The following is a 23,783-nucleotide window of genomic DNA, read 5'->3' on the forward strand; positions in this document are numbered from 1 at the left end:
TGCAAGAGTAGAATGAACATGTTTGTACTCCCTCTACTGGTTCCTCACCAACAATACATAATTTGGTACTATACCAGAGCATTAGCTAATGCAGCACTTACGTTTCACTGGTAAAGGTATACCAAAAAGGGCTTAACAAGTGGCCTGGGCTCCTTTGGAAGGAAGGGTGGGATAGAAATTTAATAAATTTATTATTTATTTATTAAATAAAAATGCTTATTTGACCTTTCAAACTTTGGAAAATCTGCACCACACAGTCACAAGCAATAACATGTTTAATTTACCTATACATAGAGAGATATTGGGACGCGGGTGGTGCTGTGGGTTAAACCACAGAGCCTAGGACTTGCCAATCAGAAGGTCGGCGGTTTGAATCCCCGCAACGGGGTGAGCTCCCGTTGCTAGGTCCCTGCTCCTGCCAACCTAGCAGTTCGAAAGCATGTCAAAGTGCAAGTAGATAAATAGGTACCGCTCCGGCAGGAAGGTAAACGGCGTTTCCATGCACTGCTCTGGTTCGCCAGAAGCAGCTTAGTCATGCTGGCCACATGACCCAGAAGCTGTACGCCGGCTCCCTCGGCCAATAAAGCGAGATGAGCGCCGCAACCCCAGAGTTGGCCACGACTGGACCTAATGGTCAGGGGTCCCTTTACCTTTACCTAGAGAGATATTGATCCAGTCTGGGTAGGGGATAATAAGTACAAATGTGATATATTATACAAATTTACAATTATATGGTGTTTACATTACACAGGGACATTCAAAGTGGTAGATTCAAAACAACCAAATCACTCTTACGCAAAGGCTGCTTGATATATATCTCATTCCATCGCTAGTACTCATGGATAACTACAGTTTTACACGAAAAAGAAAGGAGCGCCACAAGAAGTGGAATTTGTCTTAATATTCCAGGAGCCCTCCCCAATAACCAACATCTTGGGGCAGTCATTCAGAGATCAGCTGACAGTTTTGAAGATGGGGACAACATTTGCCCACTTCCAGACTGCAGGGATCTCCCCTGTTCTCCAATAATTCTCAAAGATTATAGACAGATACTCTGAGATTACATCCTCAAGCTCCTTTAGTACCTTTGTGTGCAGCTCATTAAGCCCTTAACTATATTGGGCTGCAGCTCCCTCATTACATCATTTATTATGTTATCACCAGGTTGGGCATTGCTTTCCTTTTGGGAGGCAAAGTAGGTGTTGAGCAGGTTTTGCCTTCTCTCTCTCACCAAATAGCAATTCCCCATCTTCTCCACACAGAGGACCTATCACTTGCTTGTTCTTCCTCTTGCTTCAAACATAGCCAAAGAAACTATTTTTTATAATTTATAATCTCTCTTGCAAGCCTGAGCTTATTCTGAGCTTTGGCCCACCTGACTTTTACCCGGGAACTGTTCACAATACATGTATACGCCTCCTTTTCTATTTCCTCTTTCTTCCATTTCTTATACGTACATGCCTTTCTTAAATCTCAGCTCATCTATAAGCTCCTTATGCAGCCACGCCAGTTTCCTTAGGTGCATCCCACTTTTCTTTCTTGTTGGAATCATCTGCATTTGGGCCTTCAATATTTCATCCTTAAGAAACTCCCGTCCATTTTGGATTCCCTTCTCTTTGAGTATTTCTGACCATGGAATCTCATCCAAGCTTTTGGAAATTGGACTTCTTAAATCCAAAATGCATGTCTGATTGCACTCAATTTTCCCTTGCCTCTGTATCATGAAACCCAGGAGAACATGATCACTTTCTCCCAAATCTTCCAGTACTTTCACTTAGTCAATGAGACCCTCTCATTGACTAATAGCCCTGTTGCTTCTTCCAGCTTCTGGGAAATGAAATAGCCTTGTTGCTTCTTCCAGCTTCTGGGAGATGAAATTGTCAGCAAGATGATGGAGGAATTTGTTGGACCTTACATTCTTGGAAGGGTTTGATTTCCAATACATATTGGGGAAGCTGAAGTCTCCCATGACTACTACATCTCTCCTTTTTGAATGGTTGGCAATCTGCTCTAGGAAGACATCATCCAAGTCTTCAATCTGGCTTAACGGTCTATAAGCAGACATCCACATAAGCTTGATGTTGGTTTTTCTCCCCTACAAAATTTTACCCATATACTCTAAATCTGCCAGGTTATGGATTTCTTCACAAATGCACACATCCTTTACATATACAGTGGTACCTGTACATATACAGGTTACAGACTCCGCTAACCCAGAAATATTGCTTCAGGTTAAGAACTTTGCTTTAGGATGAGAACAGAAATTGTGCTCCGGCGGCATGGCAGCAGCAGGAGGCCCCATTAGCTAAAGTGGTGCTTCAGGTTAAGAACAGTTTCAGGTTATTTACGGACCTCCAGAACGAATTAAGTACTTAATCCGAGGTACCACTGTAATGCTACTCCTCCTCCCATCATGCTTGAATTCCTGCATTCTACTCTGCCTTCCAAAGTCTCATTCCACCAGTTTTCAGTAATGCCTACCAGGTCATATATGCCATCCTGCATTAAAAGCTTCAATTCGTTCTGCTTGTTTCCCATATTCTGTGCATTTGTGTAGAGACAAATGAAACCATTAGTCATTCTCTCCAGCTGCTTCCTTCTTTAAGTTTCTTGCCCTTTAGCAGATTTCTGGAGCTCCACCTCAGTTACCTGTGCAGTAATGAATCTATCATCCACAGTACCAGATGTTCTTCTATCGTCTGTAATGTTGTATCCCTCTAGTTCAGGGGTAGTCAAACTTTTTATACCTACCACCCACTAATGCATCTTTCTTGATGGTAAAATTTCTTCACCACCCACCAGTGCTTAATGGAAGGAGGATTCAGCTTGTGCCGTAGAACCCCCTTCCGCCCACCTAGAATCCTGAAACGCCCACTAATGAGCTGTAGGGACCAGGTTGACAACCCCAATCTAGTTTAAAGCTCTCCTGATCAGGTTCGCGAGACTCTTAGCCAACAACTGTGAAGTGCAGCCCATCTCTTGCCCGGAGTCCTTCCTCAAGAAAGTAGAGACCACGATCCAAGAAGCCAAACCCTTCCTGATGACATAAGCTGTGCAGCTAGCGGTTTACCTCCAGTATTATCCTTTCTTCCTGGGCCACAACCTTCAACAGGAAGGAGTGATGAAAAGACCACCTGTGCCCCAAGGTTCTTCAGCTTCCTGCCCAGAATCTCATAGTCCCAAGCTACACATTGAAAGCGGTGTGTGGCCGTATTGCTTGTACCCACATGAATCAGAAGGAAGGGGTTGTGGTCAGTGGACTTTATAAGACTTGGCAACTTCTCTGTCACATTGTGAATCTTTACACCTGGAAGCCAGCACACCTCCTGGGACATCCTGTTTCCTCCACACACTACTGCCTCTGTCTCCCTCAATAGTGAGTTACCTACCACCACCACACGTCTCTTCTTCCTCTGGGGAATGGCAGAAATCTTTCTATACACTGTGCCTTCCAAAGCCTTCTTGGAGAGTTCTGAGGTTTGCAAAGATAGCAGCTAAAATCAAAGGAAGCATTTAAGGGTACCAGGTATTGTTGACTATCTGTTGTTGTTGTTGATGTTGTTGTTGTTTATAAAAAGTTTATTGAATATTTAAAAATTAAAAAACAATTACCAAGTGGACTAAAGTTGTTACAGTTAGAAATGGAAGAAATGAAAGGCAATAGTTCTCCTCACCAACGGTCTCTCCCATTCCCCACTAAGATCCTCAGAATCTTCACTCCATACTTGGGAAGGCAGACCCACCTTTGTGCTTTGAGTTACATCAGTGGCGTAGCGTGGGGGGTGCAGGGGGGGCCGGCCGCACCAGGCGCAACATCTGGGGGTTAGGGTTAGGGGGCGCAAATCCACGGGTTAGGGGGCTCAAATTACTTGCCTTGCCCCGGGTGCTGACAACCCACGCTACGCCACTGAGTTACATCCCTCTTCTGTGTTATTATTTGACAAGTTGACTAGTCCTCATCTAACCCCACCCATATGCTCCCTTGATCTTATCCCCTCCAGACTCCTGGCTGCTGAAGTCCTATCATCATCCTCTGGCTCCTCCCCTCCTATATTCAAGCATTCCATTGTTCTCTACTTCAAACAATCAATCAAACAAAAAATCAACCCATCCCCAACTCTCCATCTGCCATCCAATTTCTCTTCCATTATTCACCACTATCCAGAACTCCACCACCAAATTCATTCATCTAATTCACTGCTCTACATTGGGTTCCTGTCCAAGCCTGGATTTAGGACAAACTCCTTACCTTAATCATCAAAGCCCTGCATGACCTCGTAAGCTTCTTGGGGTATAGATCTGTCATCTTGTTACTGTGTGTGTGTGTGTGTGCGCACTGATGGTAGTAAATAATTAAAAATTATGTTACATTAAAGATTTCTATCAGGGGGGAAAAAGAGATCCCTGCTGGTAAGCAACACTGGGAAACAATAACATAAGGAAGGCAGTGAGGAGACAAAGTGGGGGAGAAACTGAATCAGAGTAAATATAGCTTCAAATATTTAAGTTTGGTTACAGATGGGGTTGCGGATGAAGAGATTAAACCAAAGGCTTCCAAATAAAATGTTGGATTGGAGTAAGGATTTGAAGGGGCAGGAGGGGAGAGAACGGAGCACCAATTACAGATCAGAGTTGTGCATTTTCCAGGTAAAGAGGGGCAGCAAGAAAGAATGAACACAGCTAAAAGAACATCATTTCACAGGGTGTCTGATGGTAGTAGAGTTGGAGAAGCAAAGGTCATGGAAAAGGATACAACTGCCCAGCATGGTATGTCACTATCATTTCACTTTACAGGCACAAATCGCCCCAAACTACCTGCTCAACTGTTGACTGAGAGGGAATCTCAACCCATTCCTCATATTCTTTCCACAAGTTCTCACCAGGGAATACAAGATGTCCCCGCAAGCTGGTTTTACACAAGTATTCACTGAACTAACTTTGATGCGCCACTTAATTTAAATACTGCCTGAAACCTGATCTGTATTTAAATTGCAGATAATTAGTCTATCATAGAAAACACATCAAAGACTCCTTGGCACTTAAATACAAGCAATCCTTTTCTGACATGAGCTTTCATTTGCAAACCCTTACTTCAGGGACGCAGGGGGCGGCTCCCTCACAAGATGAGCGCCGCAACCCCTGAGTCGTTCACGACTGGACTTAACGGTCAGGGGTCCCTTTACCTTTACCTTACTTCATTAGATGGATAGCATTAACCTTAAACACTATACAGTCATACCTTGGTTGTTGAACGCCTTGCGACTCGAACGTTGTGGCTCCTGAACACCACAAACCTGGAAGTGGGCGTTCTGGTTTGTGACCATTCTTTGGAACCCAAATGTTCGATGCTCCTTTTGCGGCTTCTGATTGAGTGCAGGAAACTCCTGCAGCCAATCAGAAGCCATGCTTTGGTTTTCAAACGTTTTCGGAAGTCGAATGGACTTCTGGAACGGATTCCATTCAGGAACCAAGGTACAACTGTAATAGTCCTAGTGTTGTGTTTAAGAATAATTGAGAATGCATCCCTTCACATTCATCTTGCAAGTTAAAAACCCTATACTTCATATTAAAGCAGTGCTTTTTTTGAGTAAAAGTATAAAACTTTTGATATCTATATAATCACATACATGCAGACACACACCGATTTCTGTTTTTTCTTTTGTTATAGTATTTGTTACTATATCATGGAATCTAAAAGAACTAACAAGAAGTTGTGAGTGAAAAAGCTGAAAACAACTCCGCTAGGGTGATGAAAAATGAGAAAGCTGAAATAAGAGTCAGCCAGAATTACGGGACCACATCACCAAATACTGACATCTTCAGCATACTTCCATTTATCCTGACTGCTGGTGCTAGCTGTTTAGTTTGGGGAAAGACCGCAAAGAATTGTAATTTGATAAAAGTCAAGGTGTTCATTGTAAAAATCAAAACAAATAAAACCCAAATGAAAGAAGCTACAGTACTTTTCACTATAGCTGAAAGGCATAATACCAAACTTGAAAAATAAATAAAATTGATCATGATTTGCTTAAGTGAAACAAACCATGATCCCTAGTTCAGACATAAGGCTAAGCCAATGATAGTAGTTTGTTGCTCCCACTCACCAGCAGCAGGAAGGAGTGACGTTAGAGCCATCTGTGTGTTCATGGTAAGCCATTAGTCATGGCTTACCATGATATGCAAAACACAGCCAGCAGATTAGGTACAAGGTTTTTTTTAAACTATGTTTTGTGTATTAAATATCCAACATAGAGTGGCTTCCTATTTTCAAGTTTACTCTGCATAATGAACATAGTTCATCTGACTTCTAAATATAAAATCAAAGTTTGCAATTCATATTCCAGCAAAAACACACTGTTGTTGTAGATCCACAAACCAACAGGTCTCACTGATTCAAGGTTTGCACTCAGTGGCAGCCCTGCAACCCCATCAAAGACTTTTATGTAGAAGGGGGGGAAATCACAGTAACATTTTTTTCCAGAAACTCCAGAACACAACTTGGACAGCAACTAAATAAAACACTGCACATTAGGCATATTGCCACTTTGTAAAATAAAGTCATCAAGTCTTGCCAGAATTTGAAAAGAAATTATCCTGCAAAGAAGTCTGTGGATAATTCATCTTTTGTGCACTATATGACAAAACAAACATTTTTCTTCAGATCAAAAGGAACATTGTATATTATAGCAGAAACATTTGAAACTCAAAGCACAATGGCTCTCATTCACACAAGGTTTAGTTCATTTGTAGCCCAGTCCTATGCATATTTACTCAAAATCAAATCATACTGAGTTCAATGTGCCCAACTTCTAAATAAGAGTGTTGCAAGTTCCCCCCAACCACTATGGGCCATTATGATGGAAGGATGGGGCCACCCACCAATAGCCTGACACAGTGGCGTAGCGTGGGTTGTCAGCACCCAGGGCAAGGCAAGTAATTTGCGCCCCCTAACCCATGGATTTGCGCCCCCTAACCCGTGGATTTGCACCCCTAACCCTAACCCCCAGATGTTGCGCCCAGTGCGGCCTGCACCCCCTGCACCCCCCACGCTACGCCACTGGCCTGACATAACCATGATTTCAGGACAGACCCAACTTCAAAAAAGAAAAGAAGAAAGATTCCAATTCTTTCTTTTCAGTCCACTTTGAGCTAAAACCAGCTGCAAATGAAGATCACTGCAAAAAGTTTGGAACCGAGTACAAATTCTGATTTTCAGAGGAACTGGTTGTATTCAAGATCTCCAGTTAGGAGCTCCAGAGTGCAACCAATCCCAGCAGGATTTGCATTTGAAACCAAATTTTAAATGTGGTGAATGCAAGATCCGCTTGCCAAGGACTCTCCATTGTCCTTTTGCATCTTTGCTTGCCCCACAGCTGATGTCACATGTGTTGTCAGGTGTGCTACAGGTGGGCATGGTTTGCAGTAAACATGCCACATGGCGCAAATTAAGACCCCTGCCAAGCCTAATTAGACTCGTGGCCCAGAGGATCTGGGTACACAAGCCTGAAGCCACACCCATTTAAATATGAATTTTTAATGTGGCCTTACCGGATTTCAATCTAGAAGATATAGAGGAAGTTTTTCTGGTTGCCCATGAATCACATGAATCATCAGAATCATTTCCTCTTCCCTTCTCATTCAGTATTATTCAGCTCATCAGGCATGAAACTGGCTTGAAAGTTATACTGTTATCATTATATTAAGGGGTGGCAAAATAACTGAAGTTTCAGAAGCATCATCAGCATCAACTTGAGCCGTCTGGGATCTTAGTAATGCGGGGAGCAGTCTATCCACTAGTTGAGTCTCAATAAGGATACGGAATAAGGAATGGGATCACTATATTACTGACAAGGCAATATTCTACCTCACCTTGCAGCCAGTTTCTACATGCAAATTTCATTTGCTGGGCTGGGATGATTGTGCTGAATTCAAATACTCCTTCCTTCACTTACCACTGGATCTGTTTTTGCGGTTTGATTTCCCACCCGTAAGAAGCATCTTGAGACTGTTCCGAAACATGGCTGTTCTGGTCTAATCAGCTCGCCCCCAAAGCTGTATAAATATAAAAATAAAAGGCATCCATTAACTAATTTTTGGTCATTAGCAGCAAGGAACAACGTAAAGATTCATTGTGTCTCTGCAACTGCTATTTGTATTAATAATGTAACATCTGAATTGGCTCTTTGTAGGAAACTAAGCATTCAGAAAAAAGATCTTAAACCCGTAAATGAAATAAAGTGCTAATCTTCTATTGTAATTTTTCTTCTCTTCCAGAGACTAACCATGGTCAGCACATATTTCAGGATTCTGTTCTGCCTCACCTGTTTAATAGTTTGGGGCAAAATGCTGCCATGATTGGGTTCTGCAAATGGGGTAAAATTTGCAAAGTAGCCCCCATGTTGGTAACAATGTGGAATCCAGAATTTTATTGCAGAGAGGCCATGTCTTGCAAAGGCAGTTGAGAGCACCAAACCTACATAAATAAGAAACAGACCAGGTATGAAAGATCCACCAAGCTGTATTAGTGGAACAGGCTCAGGATACTTGGAGGGTGAATTTATTTACACAGACCTTGAATGGCTCCCATTATCAACCTTATTTATTAGTATTTGCCAAGGATATTGAACTGTACAAAGATTTCTACAAGATTGCACCTAGGGCTGCGTACAAACTCAGAAAACTCAAATAATGTTGAACATGTGCAGGATTCACCTTTGATTCTTCCAGCTCTTTTAGATGTTAAGGTTAAGTTTAAAACCATGGAGGCAATATCACAGAAGAATATAAGAAGAGCCCAACTAGATCAGGTCCTATCTAGTCCATTGTTTTCATAGTGGAAACCAGATGCCTATCTGGTTGTCTTCTCACCTGTGATTTCCAACAACTGTTACACAGAGGCAAAACTGAGGCAAAACTCAGAGGGTTCACTTAATAAGATTTGCAGGGAATACACATTTGGTGCCCTGCTTAAGTCCTTACTCCTCTCCATAGCAAGTAAAAATAAACTTTGCAAAGCAAGCATATATGTACAGAATGGCAAAAACTGGAACAACAGATTATCCACTGACCTAATCATAAACCAAGTCAATATAAGAAAAGTTTAACGTTCCAATATCTGATTAAAGGTTGAACTATATTAAATGACAGCAATCCATGAGTGGTTCTCCCATCTCTTTAGATTTAGGTTAGCTACTACAAGCCTTGAGTGTTCAAACTGAGACCACAGTATGTGTCTGTGTTACCTTTTCTCTTCTGCCATTTACCTTGTGAATCCCCCCCCCCCAAAAAAAACCCCTTGATATTCATCCCATTCAGGCAGGGTTGAATAACCCATAAGTAGTATCCATCCCTCTCTGCATAATTTTTGTTATGTTATGTTTTTGTTTTGCTGCATAATATACACACACTCAAAAAAAATCCTGCCGTTTTAAAAATAAATATAGGAAATTATTGTTATTGTGTTTCTATGTGATGTCGAAAAACCAAAAGATTGTTGAGTGGCGATAGGCTCCTCTCCATTTTCCTTCTTTTTTAATTATTACTTTTTAACTTAACCTAACCCTAACCCCACTAAGAAGGTTTTTTTGTAACCCCATTTTTTATTTGAAAAAACAATAGTAATTCTTTTATTGACCATTCCCCCTGCTGTAATTGTGATGCCAAAAGGTTGTTAGGACCCTCCAAGACCCACCCCCTCTTTATAGTTTTCCTTTGAAAAAATAAATGTAAATGCCCACTTTTACACTTTTGAAACATATATTTGACATGCAGCCCCAAATAAGCTGTCCATGTGCCAATGCTGCCCTCGCCCCAAAAAGGTTAGCCACTACGTTTTCAAGCTTCAGTCAATGATATTGATGTTGAAGTAGTTGTAAACTTACTCATGGCTTCAAAAACATGTATAGCTACAAACTGGAAACAGTGGCCCCACTGAAGTCTGATTAGTATGTGAGAATATGGGATACTGCACTTTTATGGAAATTAAGAGATTGATAAACCTATTTGGTGTGCATTCATCAAAGGGTAGTCTTTACTTAAAATATTTTGGAACATCAACTTTCATAAACCATGTTCTTTCTTTCCATTATGAATGTCCCCACCCCATCCCTACTTGTTTACTTTTGATGGGAATGTAAATGTTTCTACAAGTTTCCTTACATGTGTCTCATATTCATTCTATATATATATATATATATATGCTTTCGTAGATTTTCACGGGTACAGGAATGCAGGTTTTGGTGTCTTCGGGTGTCTTCCCGTGTAAGAGTCGGGGTGTCTGTGCGACGTTTCGACGAGGTCTCACTCGTCATCTTCAGGCTGGTGCTTTCGGCTTCTTGTTACTGGAACAGAGCAGAGTCTGGTGTTTGAGTTCCTATAAATACTGTTGAGGGGTGTGGTGTATAGCCTCCAACGTTCTGGGCAGAGAGGAAGTTCCTAGATTAGTGTGCCTTTTCTTCTTTTGTTCCTTAATTACTTGAGGGATATCTTGGGTGATTTCATGAGTGATATTCTGAATACCACTGGGTGGGTCATTAAGTGTAGATTAGTTGCTAAAGCTTTCGTGTCTTGACCTCTTGAGCTTGTGAAGAGTTTTTCTGAGAAGATGGCTGTGCTGCATTTAGTTGTGCTCTGGCTTGGCTTCGTGTATAGGGGCGAGCTGTGGTTTTGTGCCTTGTGCCAGCCAGATCTGTGTAGGGATTGCAGGGGGGTGCAGCATCCGGAGGTGCCACTATAGTTTGGCTACTGGATGGAGTCTGTAATATGTCTGTGGAGAGGGTCTGGGTTTGGGTCTGGTGTGGTTGATTGGTGACGGCGTTCTGTGTGCCTCTGGTTCTGGTGTCGGTTTTTGTGGGGAGGGCTAATTTCCAGATGTCTGGCGCCTCCGGATGATAGAGAAACACCCTCACAACATGAACAAGCGTGATGACACGTCCCGCCTGCCAGACATCTGGAAATTAGCCCTCCCCACAAAAACCGACGCTGGCCACGTGACCCGGAAGTGTCCCCGGACAGCGCTGGCCCCCGGCCTCTAGATGTGAGATGGGCGCACAAACCCCACAGTCTGTCAAGACTGGCCCGTTCGGGCAGGGGTACCTTTACCTTTACCTAATATGTATTTACTAGTATACTAAAGCTACTGTATCTTAAAATGAAGGCATTTTGTTAGGCAACATTAAAAGTGTGCCCTTAGTGTGAGTGCTTGCTTTGCCGGGTTTCAGATCCTGGTTTGAAAGCCATACTAAGCTGCATACCCGACATGACGACAAACCGTGGTTAGCTTGTGGACTTGAGTCATCTCAGTGTTTCCCCGGAAGAAATCCAAGTAGTATTTCAGCATGTCAAAGCAACCCAAGGCCCCAAAGAAAAATTATTATCTATACTACAAGTCAACTGACAATTTAATCTAGCACACAGGAAATCTACTCTGGCTGGATTTAACATAAATCAATAGAGTTTATTTTCCCCGTCAGTTTTGATAACTACATCATGGGATAGGGTATAAGTGATCCAAGCTAAGCTGTTTAAAAGGCTGTTGTTGTTGTTGGCATCAGTCTGTCTCAAGGGACAATAGAGTGTGCCTCCAGAGGTGAAGCCAAACAGCTGTGTTAGCAGTACTGAAGCAACCCTCCTAGGGCACAAGCCTTGGCACTGTCTATGGAGGTCCTGGGCTGCCCAGATGACAAGATCTTGCTCTCAACCTCACTAATGTGGTCCAAAGGAAAGCAGAGTACATAATACATTTGGCACCAACTTGGCTGCAGGAGTCATAGAATCATAGAATCATAGAGTTGGAAGAGACCACAAGGGCCATCGAGTCCAACCCCCTCCCAAGCAGGAGTCGCTGGAAGGAGACTTACAAGACGTCATCCAACTGCCTTAGGGACTCCACTCCGGATTTGTGTAGAGTTTACTCCTTAGCCTTTTCTTCTCCCAAAGATATCCCGAAAGGCAGAGGGTTTAGGAACTAAGTTTTCCTTCTCCGAGATGGGATGCCTTACCAGGCTGATTGATTTGGCTTGACCTTGCATTTGGCACTGCCTAGTAGAGTGCTCAGCCCAGCCCCATGCAGCCTCACAGTTTAGGGGAATTAGAACAATAAAACAACGAGATCAAACAATAAATTAAAACAACAAAACGAAGCACTGAAAGGAGTTAAGAAATAAAATGGAAGAGAGGATAAAAACAAATGCTAAGGGTTGGTTATAGAGCAGAAACTTGCCTTAGAGTTGGCCTTAGAGCTCAAAACCCATCCATTTGCTCCTCACTTCCCTCTACAGATCATATAGAAATCACCTTCTTAACTGTTGGACCTGCTATTGGTCTCATCCTCTCAATTCGCCGGAGCCTGCCTTCACATGCAGGGGAAGTCTCTAACTCACTGAGGGTTTGAGACCAATCGGCTACCTTTGCCTGGTTTAGCTGGCCAGTCAAAGCCATTCCTGGGGTGTGGCCACTGTCACACACTGAGGTATCATATCAATGAACTAGGATGGCAATTACTAATTTACCCACTTTGAAGCTACTACAAATTGGCACCTTTGCCATGACAATAATACCACCTTTCAGACTGCTTACATAGCTATATCGTTGTAGCCTGCAGAAATAGGTAACATAGTTTAGGAGATAAACAACATGGCACCAATTATGTGAATGCAACTTAAAGGGAAGAGGAAATATATCATCAGTACAGCTGAAAAAAGTCAACAGTACACAAAAGTAATCATACTATGAATGCAAATATTAATCAAGAAGCATGTCTGAAACAACTTGTGCAAAAACCAAGGAAATACTCTAGATGTAAGCATTTCAACAGTCATCATTTCTATGCTTAATCCAGCGATAATTCGACTTCTATAAAAATGTTATGTATATTACACATTTACACTGAAACATTATACTCCCAGGGGACGCGGGTGGCGCTGTGGGTAAAACCTCAGCGTCTAGGACTTGCCGATCGCATGGTCGGCGGTTCGAATCCCCGCAGCGGGGTGCGCTCTCATCGTTTGGTCCCAGCGCCTGCCAACCTAGCAGTTCGAAAGCACTTCCGGGTGCAAGTAGATAAATAGGGACCGCTTACCAGCGGGAAGGTAAACGGCGTTCCGTGTGCTGCGCTGGCTCGCCAGATGCAGCTTGTCACGCTGACCACGTGACCCGTAAGTGTCTGCGGACAGCGCTGGCTCCCGGCCTATAGAGTGAGATGAGCGCACAACCCTAGAGTCTGGCAAGACTGGCCCCTACGGGCAGGGGTACCTTTACCTTTACCTATTATACTCCCAGGTGTATCTTTTCTAAACACTTCCATACAATCAAGTGTAGTGGTACAGGAATATGTGTGTCAAATATACGTGTCAGAACTCTCACTTCAAAATAATTTCTCATTTTAAAATAAAAATGCTGAATTCTATGTGGGAGGAGCAGCGTCTTTACCTCCACTCCTTGGAAAGGTATGAGAGGCAGATCAAGCTGACAGTGGCAAGAGTGCTGTGATGGCGGGCTTTGCAGTCCAGCATGACTGAAAAGAAGTTTGGCAGGGCAGTGGTGGAAAGACTGGAGAGTGCTCAGGACTCCCCTCCGTCACAGGAGGACAGCAATGGCTGAGAAGTCCTACAAAGAGGAAACTGTTTAATGATGAAGGGGTGCTATTGAAGAAGTTAGATTGGACCAGCATATATTTGGTTCTTCCCAGTCCAGGGACAGTGAACTGACTGGGCTGCTGCCAGCCCTGCCCCAGTACCTTAAAGGAAACTGCATACAGTAAAAACACCATTTTTGTCTCTTCCCCTTAGACCACATAGTACAAGGGACAGCTAGGAGTGAAGCTTGCAGGTGCATACACCAGCATGGCAGGCTGTGCCAAAAAAAGGGGGGGAATACCTAAATAACTCCCCCAACCCCCCTCTCTCTGACACACATGCGAGACCCAGCCTACTCTATTTCATGACAGTGGGCATCAATGGCAGCAGTAGGCATGCCACCAAGAAAGGCTTGCCAGGAAACAGCATTCATCCAACACCGAACTAATTTCATTTGAGGACAAGGAGTGGAAAAAATAATAATAATCCAACTGCTGTTGGAGCAGGAAAAGGAAACAGACGTCTACCTATAGAGCAGAGCTTGATCTAGGCAACCAGAGGCCAATACAAGGAAGGAAATATGAAAGAAACTTAAGTTATTTTCTAACAGGATTTTGAATGAGCAAACAATGAACAGCTAGGTCATCCAATGAAGACAAAAAAATAATTATTACAAGACAGCACTAGTGCAAATAGGTTAATTCCACATAGCTGGGGGGTGGAGAGGACTTGGGAGTTTTGACTCCCCTGATTTAAGTGGATAATAAGGGTCCTACCAACCCCCAGGAGTTATAGATGCTGTGTCTTTCTTCTCAATATCACATTAAAGGGCAGGATGGGGGTGTTCTAGGCCTTAAGCAAGCAGCTTGGCCTTCCTTGTAGGACATATAAACAAGTATGGCTGGGTGTGGCCATATCATCAACTTGCTAGAAACAGGATCTTGAACCTGCTAGAATCAAGGTCATTATGCCTTCATCCTGCAAGAACCAGGGATAACCCACAGATGGGTGGGCAGTGACTATGCTTACTCTAATAGAGTTGCACAATATTCTTTTGGAAAGAGGGCTACTCACTGCCTGCAGCAACAAAAGGGGGGGAAATGGGAAGGGAGAGTGAATAAGGAGCATGAAGTCAAGGTCAGAGTGGCAGGCTATGCCAAAGACCAGGAGAACATTCATCACAAGCAGGTTGACTGCAACTGGGTCAACTGGATTGCAGCATTCACCCAATTCTGGTCAAGTACAGTATCTTAGGGACGCGGGTAGCGCTGTGGGTTAAACCACAGAGCCTAGGACTTGCCAATCAGAAGGTCGGCGGTTCAAATCCCTGTGACAGGTTGAGCTCCCATTGCTTGGTCCCTGCTCCTGCCAACCTAGCAGTTCGAAAGCATGTCAAAGTGCAAGTAGATAAATAGGTACCGCTCCAGCAGGAAGGTAAATGGTGTTTCCGTGCGCTGCTCTGGTTCGCCAGAAGCGGCTTAGTCATGCTGGCCACATGACCCGGAAGCTGTCCACCGGCTCCCTCGGCCAATAAAGTGAGATGAGTGCCGCAAACCCAGAGTCGGCCACGACTGGACCTAATGGTCAGGGGTCCCTTTACCTTTTTACAGTATCTTAACACAACATACAGAAACTTTATGAGCTTCAGTTGAGGTTAAGGTACAACTAGACTATCAGAATGAATGTGGCCTTAATCCTCTCCTTAGCCTTTGTTTTTTGGACAGGGGAAGAGCTACAGTCAGTGATGTGAAGAGGAAGTTTTTTTGATTTTTTAAAAAACTTCACTGCTTTATTTTTCTGCACACAAAATATCTGTTTCCTAAATTCATTAGCAACAACAAATGAATGCCAATTACAAATAAAAACTAGGCAAGCCTGGCTATTTCAAAGTTTTTAGTTTTGTTTACTAAATACAAGTAATCAATCAATACCTTAATTACAGTAATAAGACCTGACCCGGTTTAGATACAGAACACAATTAATGCAGTCCCTGTAATACAGTCCATCATTTGACCTCTTATGGATATAGCAATTTTGAAAACATTAGCCACCTGTCCAGTGATACAAGACTTTATCCAATAAACAAGGGATTACAAATCTTTCATTTGGGTGCCCTGGCAAAATAGACAGAAGAGGATAAATGATATGGCATCTCAAATCAGAACAGAAATTACAATATGTACAAGAGTGCATATGTAAAGGTTTAGGGGACTTGGACACAATTTATTTAGAAATTGGATTTTCAAAAATCTGCCCTGGAGTACTACTAAATAAAAGTAATATAAGCATGCTAAATTACATTTCCTTGTTACTGACTGCTGGTGGATGAATACTTTTAGTACTATTTATGGCTTTAATGCTTTTGCCTATTTTATGGTTTCTTTCCATTCTTGTTCTAAGTTAAACTAATTTTCTGGGACATTTTCTATTCAGAATTTTTTGGGGTGGGGGGGAGATACATCACTGGAGATTTTCATTCTCCATCCCTGATATCAAGCACTTACTGACTGATTTCTATAGTGACAATGAAATTCACCTTTTCTTGAAAGAATGAATGATTTCTCACATGTCACCAAGACACCATGGAAAGGGAATAAGCCTTGGGACTCACTGACCCCAAACTCACAGGCTGCTGTCAATGGTCTCCTAGACACACCTTTCAGGGATGCTGGCAGAGAGGTGCAAGGTTCAATGTTAGCACTGAATTGATGTTTTGTGCCAAGATAGGGTGACCTAAACAATGCAGACAGTATTTTCTGGTTCTCACCTAAGCAGCAGGCAACGCACATAGGAAGAAAAAGGAAGTAAGTTAATTAACCATCTATTCCATCGCAGATAATTTAGTAATAAAGTTGTGAACCTTGGTTTAAATGGATGTGTTTTTTAATTTAATTTTTCATTATGTTTTTGCTTGATGGTTTTGCTTGATTTTCTGAAAAAGCCTTCCATTCTACTGAGGTACACATGAATTTCTAAATATAAACAGAGTAAAGCAATCTTCTGTCAACCAGAAACAATTACTCAGGTGTGAGCTCTGTTGTTTCTATTAATTTAAGTCCAGATTTAAGGGCCAATGATAAGCAAGAATGTTAATGAGTGGAAAGGAAGTAGGTCACAGGAGTAAACTACATCAAGGTTAGAAAGGGATGTTGATGGGGAAAGGAGAAAGCAGACTCAGCAGAATATTAAAGAATTAACAGGGCACCCTTATGAAAATTAATGCTGCACCCATATTTTTATAACAAACATAGTTTTGGGTACTCCCTTAAACAGTGACTGTTGAAGTAGATAGAAAAATTCTTGAGGGAGGATAGCCAAAACTGTCAAATTATGTATTCGACTGTCAGTTACGTATTCTTATCTATTCACTCTTATTTCCTTCCCTGCATCAGAATTTCTTTATCAGAAATCACTTGTCATTCCCCACATGATTTATATGCAATCTCCAATGTAGAAATCAGGTGGAAGAGAGTAAAGGAGGGTGGACAAATATTAAACTGCTTTGAGATTTTGTTAAAATCAAATGATCTCTAAATATTGTGGAATAAATAAAATAAATACATAAATATTAACCAAGATGACATCCTTGCAGTTAGAATGCAGAATAGTAACAATTTCTTCTGAGCAAGTAGCTTGCCAGAGCCACCAGTCAAGCCACAATACAACATACTAATATTCAGACACGCTAGTCAATACTTTACTATATTTGCCTGAAAAGGAATAGATATAGACCACAGATTTATAAACTCAAGAACCTTAACCCCAAGTCCATGACCAAGCCTCATTCAATAATTATAATGTACTTACTGACTCTTGCCCAGGGTACAGAGTCTATGCTATAGCTGGCATTGCAAATTGAACCATGCAGAATATTACAGGTACATGGACTCTTAATTATAAGTTAAAATTGTTTCTCTGTCTTTAAGATTTACACTTTCTCCGAATTCAGTCAAGAGGTGCTTTTCAGTTCAGGGGCAGTGTAAAGCAAGCGTCTACCCAGCAATTAAGATCTTCTTCTGAGGCCTTTCTCTGGGTACTCGTTAAATGTGTTGTAAACTTTGTAAGAGAAATCAGGTTAGCAAAAATGGAACTCTACAGTGCCATCTGGTATCACAGTGTTATAATACATAAACAACGCCTATAAAGCACTTTTTCTTTGCCAATGTAGCTGAGTCCTGAGGCTAGGCAGGTGGAAGAGTCTTTTCAAAGGCATCCTGTCTTCAAGAATTCTACCCAGGAAAGCTCAATTATTGCCATCTTCACGATTTTTCCGATATACTGTCAATTCCAAGCTGTTTACCTATGCTTATAATAATACTTAATGTGCTGCTACTGATCTGGTTTCATTGCTTTATGGTTTTTAATCTTTATTTAGTATCATCATTTGTTTTAAAATTGTGTTTACTTTTTTTAAAGTAATTTTATTTGTTTTCCTAGATGTATAACAAAAATAGGACAACGAAATGTAACACCCCTCCATCTCCCCCTCCATGCCTTTAGAATATTCATTCCTTTTTTAGATTTTCTAACAAGTTTCTCCTATGTTATTCCGTCAAGGTTGTATGGAAGCATCCATCCACAACAGGGTCATCTTCTCCAGCTAAAGTACCCATAAGTATTCATGGTCACACCACTGAATTCCTTAGAGGCTTTGGAGGCTCTTCTCACCAAAAGGGTGAAATGATATTTTAAATAAAGAGATCACAGTATCACAGGAAGTATGGATAATTGCTTTATCTGAGAAACTATGGTAACTAAGAGTACACGCCATGATGCAACTGATACAGACGATTTTGCTAAAATATGACATCACTTTATAAAGTATTCAAATGACTGGCACCGACCAACTGTGCAAATAGATCTATGGGAAAATTTACTGTATTGGTCTTCTGGGGGAGGGGGGAAACCAATTGTTATGCTTATAATTATATCATGTTTCTTAGAAAGCTAATAAAATTAAAAGTATAGATATATATCTAGATATCATAGTTTCTTACTTTATGCCACCACTATGTGAATTAACTTAATCGAGGACAGTAAACATGTAACTACACAAAATTATTACCTCTATTAAAGGATGCATGATGAAAAAAATGCTTTTGCTTTCAGAGAAACCTGCGACAACTTGAAAGCCTTACCTTAAATTCATCTGAAAATGGATGAGTCTCAAAACTACATTGTTTCTTAAAGCAAACCAAGATCCTCAGCTAAGAAGAATTCCTGTTTAAGATGGATCTCCAGCACAAGAGATGCTGTTGCTCTTTGCAGAACACATTATGTGGGACATAAATAAATAAATATAAATATGATACATATAAATAATATAAATATAAAATATAAATAAATACTGAACTGTGGGATCTCAAAACCAACCAAAGTTATTTTCATGCCACAGTGGAGAACCTGCTTCAGACAGCAGGCTGGATACAATTCTGATTAACCCTCCACATGTTTTAACAGTTTAACAGGGCTATTGACCTTCCAATTAGATCAAGCCCAAAGCAGTGCAATTTTTATTCAGTGTGAAACACAACTGAACTGGGAGCCTTCCTGACCAACTGCTCCTTTGAAGCATGGTTTGTATTCACTGCTGTTTAAATTTGGTGCAGAATGCAAGCTGTGTTGCTTGGTTGGATCCACTCAAACTCCCAAGTGGATGCAATCCAGGCCAAATGCAGCAGATTTTGCATTTAGCATCAAATTTAAACAGCACCAATTGCAAATGCAAATGAACAGAAGGGAGAGCCCTATAAGGTTCCCAATTGTTCCTTTGCATCCACAGCTTTACCTGTTCCATATCTAATGTTAATATCTAATGTAATGACACATCAGGCAAATGACAGGTGGACAAGGCTGGAAGAAAAGTGTTGTGACTTATGAGTCAAATTAGGAACCTAGCCTAGTTGGCCAGATTTGGCCCATAGGCCAGATGTTCCCAACCCATGTTCTATGCCTTGTGAAAGAAAGGCAGAACTTTCCAATATACCATATAAAGTCACATTTTCCTGCAATCACTGACATAGAAGTTAGTCAGTTATTCACAACTGATTGATAATGTAAACAATCTCAATTTAGGAAAGAAAATCTGAATACAAAAAAGGCTCCTGGAAATATGCAAAGTTGTTATTATTATTCCATATTATCACCATAGTCTTCCAAAAACATGTTCCTTTATAAGAAGTATTCAACACTGCTGACTTGTCAGGCCTTTCCCTCCACACTCAGTACCAAAGTTATTTCTTTTCAGTTAACTGGAGAAAGCAATTGGTCAATAGTACTAGTAGGCAGGACAAAGTACCTGTGCAGACCTAAGGATGTGTACAGGATTCTTGGAGCAGAAAAGCCAACCATCTGTGAGTTCTTCCTGCTCTGCCTTCCTGATAAAAGCAGTCATAGTTAATCTGGTCAAGTTGGTAAGAGGAACGAAAAGGAGTTTCCCATCCAGCCTTAAAGAAGTGGTGTTGAGACTTGGCATCAGGGTTAAGACAGGTTATATAGTAAGTACAGTCAAACCTTGGTTGCCGAACATAATCTGTTCCGGAAGACCGTTCAGGTTCTGAAATGCTCGACAACCAGGGCACGGCTTCCGATTGGTTGTAAGAGCTTCTTGCACTCAAGCGGAAGCCGCATTGGACATTCGGGTTCTGAAAAACGTTCGAAAACTGGAGCATTTACTTCCTGGTGTTCAGGAGCTGAAACTTTCAAAAACAGAGTCATTCAAGAACCAAGGTTTGACTGTACCTAATATTCTATTTTGGGGCAACGTGCTCAAGCATAGGGAGATGTTTCAACTCCAAATTTTCCAGGATTATATGGATTATCTAGACATATTACAATACATCTTTAAATCCAGTTATGGGATGGAAAGTTTTGCTCAAACATTTTTAAAAACAGCTGCACAAGCTAGTGTTGGTTATAGGTTTGAAAGCCCTAAACAGCTTAGGACCAGGTTACCTTAGAGACCTCTCTCTTTGAGAAGCCTGCCTAGGAATTAAGATTAATGTCAAAGACCTTGTTCTGAATACCATTTCAGGAGATTTGGCAAGTGAACAAAAGAGACAGTGCCTATGCTGTGGCTATGTCACAATGCCCTGCTAATTGAAATTGCTTAGGTTCCGTCTCTGTGTATCTTTCACTGGAAATTGCCCTTTTTTGCTGGTAGATGAGCCATATCTGCTCCTGGAAAAAATCTGATTTTACCAGAGTAACCCATGGCTTGGCTACACTCAGAGGCGCCAGCTTGTGATGGCAATGGGGGGCAGCATTGTGTGTGTGATGTCATTACATTAGGGGCGGAGCCAAACACAGCGGTCACATGGCTCAATGGGCAGCAGTTCCTCTTTCGCCGGCTCTTGGTCCTTTGACCCTCCTCTGCAGCAGGATTTAACTCATTACTGAATGTATTTTAAAAGGTAACTATCGTCAAACAAGGAAAATAAAAAATACCAACATAATTTTGTGATTTTACAAAGCATAATATAACTAATAATTTTCTTAAATTATTGGGGGGGCAGAGCCCCCCCAAACGAATTTTTGAGGGGGCTCGGGCCCCCTCAGGCCCCATGGAGTCGGCGCCTATGGCTACACTGCAATGTGCTCCATGTGGAGCTACCATTGAAAATACCAGTTGCTGAAAATTGCAGGAGGGGAGAGAGCTCTTGCGCTCAGGTTCTGTTTGCAGGTTTCCCACGGGCATCTGGTTGGCCACTGTGAGAACAATATGCTGGAACAGATGGCCTGCCAGCCCGACGCAAGTTCCTCTTACGTTTTTAAAAGTATTTGAAAGTTTCAGAGGTCCAGAATGTCGTGGCCAATCTGTTGACCAGAGCCACTTATGACAACAGTTTCCGTGGCTGTTGGTCTGCTTTTGGTTCCAATCCAAAATGCCCTGAACAACTTGGGAATACGGTACCTTTAGGTCCGCCAGCTGATTATAATCTTCTGGAGACACACTCCCTTGCATTCCATTTGAGTTGCCTTTGGTTAAAGCACAAAAAAGTGTTGTTTTGATTGCCCCACCTAAGCTTTCCTAGAGACGCCTGTATTGTTCTTTCTTTGCCAGCCTTCCAACTCAGTATAAAACCCTTTTTGCTCCATCAGCTTTTCATTTACAGTGGTACCTCGCAAGACGAATGCCTCGCAAGACGGAAAACTCACAAAACGAAAGGGTTTTTGGTTTTTTGAGTTGCTTCGCAAGACGATTTTCCCTATGGGCTTGCTTCGCAAGACAGAAACGTCTTGCAAGTTTGTTTCCTTTTTCTTAAAACCGTTAATACAGTTGCGACTTGACTTCGAGGAGCAACTCATAGCACGCAGCGTGGTAGCCTTTTTTGAGGTTTTTGAAGACTTTGGTGATTTTTGAAGCTTTTCCAAAACTTTTCCGACACCGTGCTTCGCAAGACGAAAAAACCGCAAGACGAAAAAACTCGCGGAACGAATTAATTTCATCTTGCGAGACACCACTGTATAACATTTTAATCATTCACTTTCACTTTCTATTTTATTTTTAATTGAAATATTCTCAATAAACAAGAATGAAAAATATCATTCTGCCCTTCCTTTCCTCAAGCAAAGTCTAAGAGAAACTTAAAGCATTATAAAGGTAAAGGTAAAGGGACCCCTGACCATGAGGCCAACTCTGGGGTTGCGGTGCTCATCTCACTTTATTGGCCGAGGGAGCCGGCGTACAGCTTCCGGGTCATGTGGCCAGCATCACTAAGCCACTTCTGGCGAACCAGAGCAGCACATGGAAACGCCGTTTACCTTCCTGCCAGAGCGGTACCTATTTATCTACAGCGCTACCTCAGGTTAAGTACTTAATTCGTTCCGGAGGTCCGTTCTTAACCTGAAACTGTTCTTAACCTGAAGCACCACTTTAGCTAACGGGGCCTCCTGCTGCTGCCGCGCCACCAGAGCACGATTTCTGTTCTCATCCTGAAGCAAAGTTCTTAACCCGAGGTACTATTTCTGGGTTAGAGGAGTCTGTAACCTGAAGCGTATGTGACCTGAGGTACCACTGTACTTGCACTTTGACGTGCTTTCAAACTGCTAGGTTGGCAGGAGCAGGGACCGAGCAATGGGAGCTCACCCCGTCACGGGGATTCGAACCGCTGACCTTCTGATCGGCAAGTCCTAGGCTCTGTGGTTTAACCCACAGAGCCACCTGCGTCCCTGAAAGCATTATAATATAAGTGTAAAAAAAAATGCTGAGAATATGAAAGGAAAAATAGAAAGCATCCACTAAAACCGTTTCTACTAAAACAATATATGGTAGAATTAGAACATAAGAACATAAGAGGAGCCTGCTGCTGCTAATGGCCTATCTAGTCCTGCCTCCTATTCTCACAGCAGCCAACCAGATGCATGCAGGAAGCTAGGAAGCAGGATTCAAGCACATGCGTACTCTCTACACTTGTGGCCCTCGGCAACTGGCATTTAAAAAACACTGCTGCCTCTAACCAAGGTGGCAGCACTTAGCCATTGTGGCTAGTAGCCATTAATAGCTCTCCCCTCCTTTAATTTGTTGAATCCTCTTTTAAAATCATCCAAGTTGGTGGTAATCACTGCCTCCTGGGGGAACAGATTCCATAGTTTAACTATGAACTGTGTTAAGAAATACTTTCTTTTATCTGTCCTGAACGCCATATACTCAAGCAGTAGCAGACCTTGAGGCCTCGAATTTCAGCGGCGCCTTGTGAAATGCCAAAAATTGATGCCCCGTGCCTCTTACCTTTCATTCTACATCATAGTTGTGATACCCCCTGTGGTGCTCCCAAGGCTCTGAGCCTAAATCCACCTCTGACTTAAGGATCAGAAGCTTTCCTAAAAAATAAAGGTGATCAACATGGCAGTAAAGCAGACCTCACATGGGAGTTCCAGAACCATGGGCAGCCACTGCCAAAGCACTCTTCAGTCCAGGGGTGGGAAATCTGTAGCCTCGGTTTTCGAACGCAATCCGTTCCGGAAGACCGTTCAGGTTCTGAAACGTTCGAAAACCGGAAACTCAAAAGCCGACAGCCAGGCCTCAGGATCTTGCACTCAGCGGGAAGCCGTGTGGCAAGTTCGAGGCATGTTCAAAAACTGAATCATTTACTTCTGGGTTTACAGCGTTTGGGAACCGAAATGTACGTCAACAGAGACATTCGAAAACCAAGGTACCACTGTATTGCTCTCATCAGCTCCAGCCAGCAGATGTTCAATGTTCATGGG

At 42.1% G+C, this 23,783-nt stretch overlaps 1 protein-coding gene across 1 annotated transcript in view; it reads right to left on the minus strand.

Annotated features, from left to right (window-relative positions):
- TANC2 (tetratricopeptide repeat, ankyrin repeat and coiled-coil containing 2) overlaps positions 1-23,783 on the minus strand; it is a 190,794-nt gene that overhangs the window by 162,080 nt on the left and 4,931 nt on the right. The window contains exons 2-3 of the mRNA XM_082194652.1: positions 8,322-8,473; positions 7,953-8,052 (exon numbers count right to left, since the gene is read on the minus strand). Coding sequence (XP_082050778.1) covers positions 7,953-8,019 — 67 coding nt within the window. The 5' untranslated portion in view covers positions 8,020-8,052; positions 8,322-8,473. The remainder of the gene's footprint in view (positions 1-7,952; positions 8,053-8,321; positions 8,474-23,783) is intronic.

This window comes from Podarcis vaucheri (assembly GCF_965113315.1).
Source record: "Podarcis vaucheri genome assembly, chromosome: 13".
NCBI lineage: Eukaryota > Metazoa > Chordata > Lepidosauria > Squamata > Lacertidae > Podarcis > Podarcis vaucheri.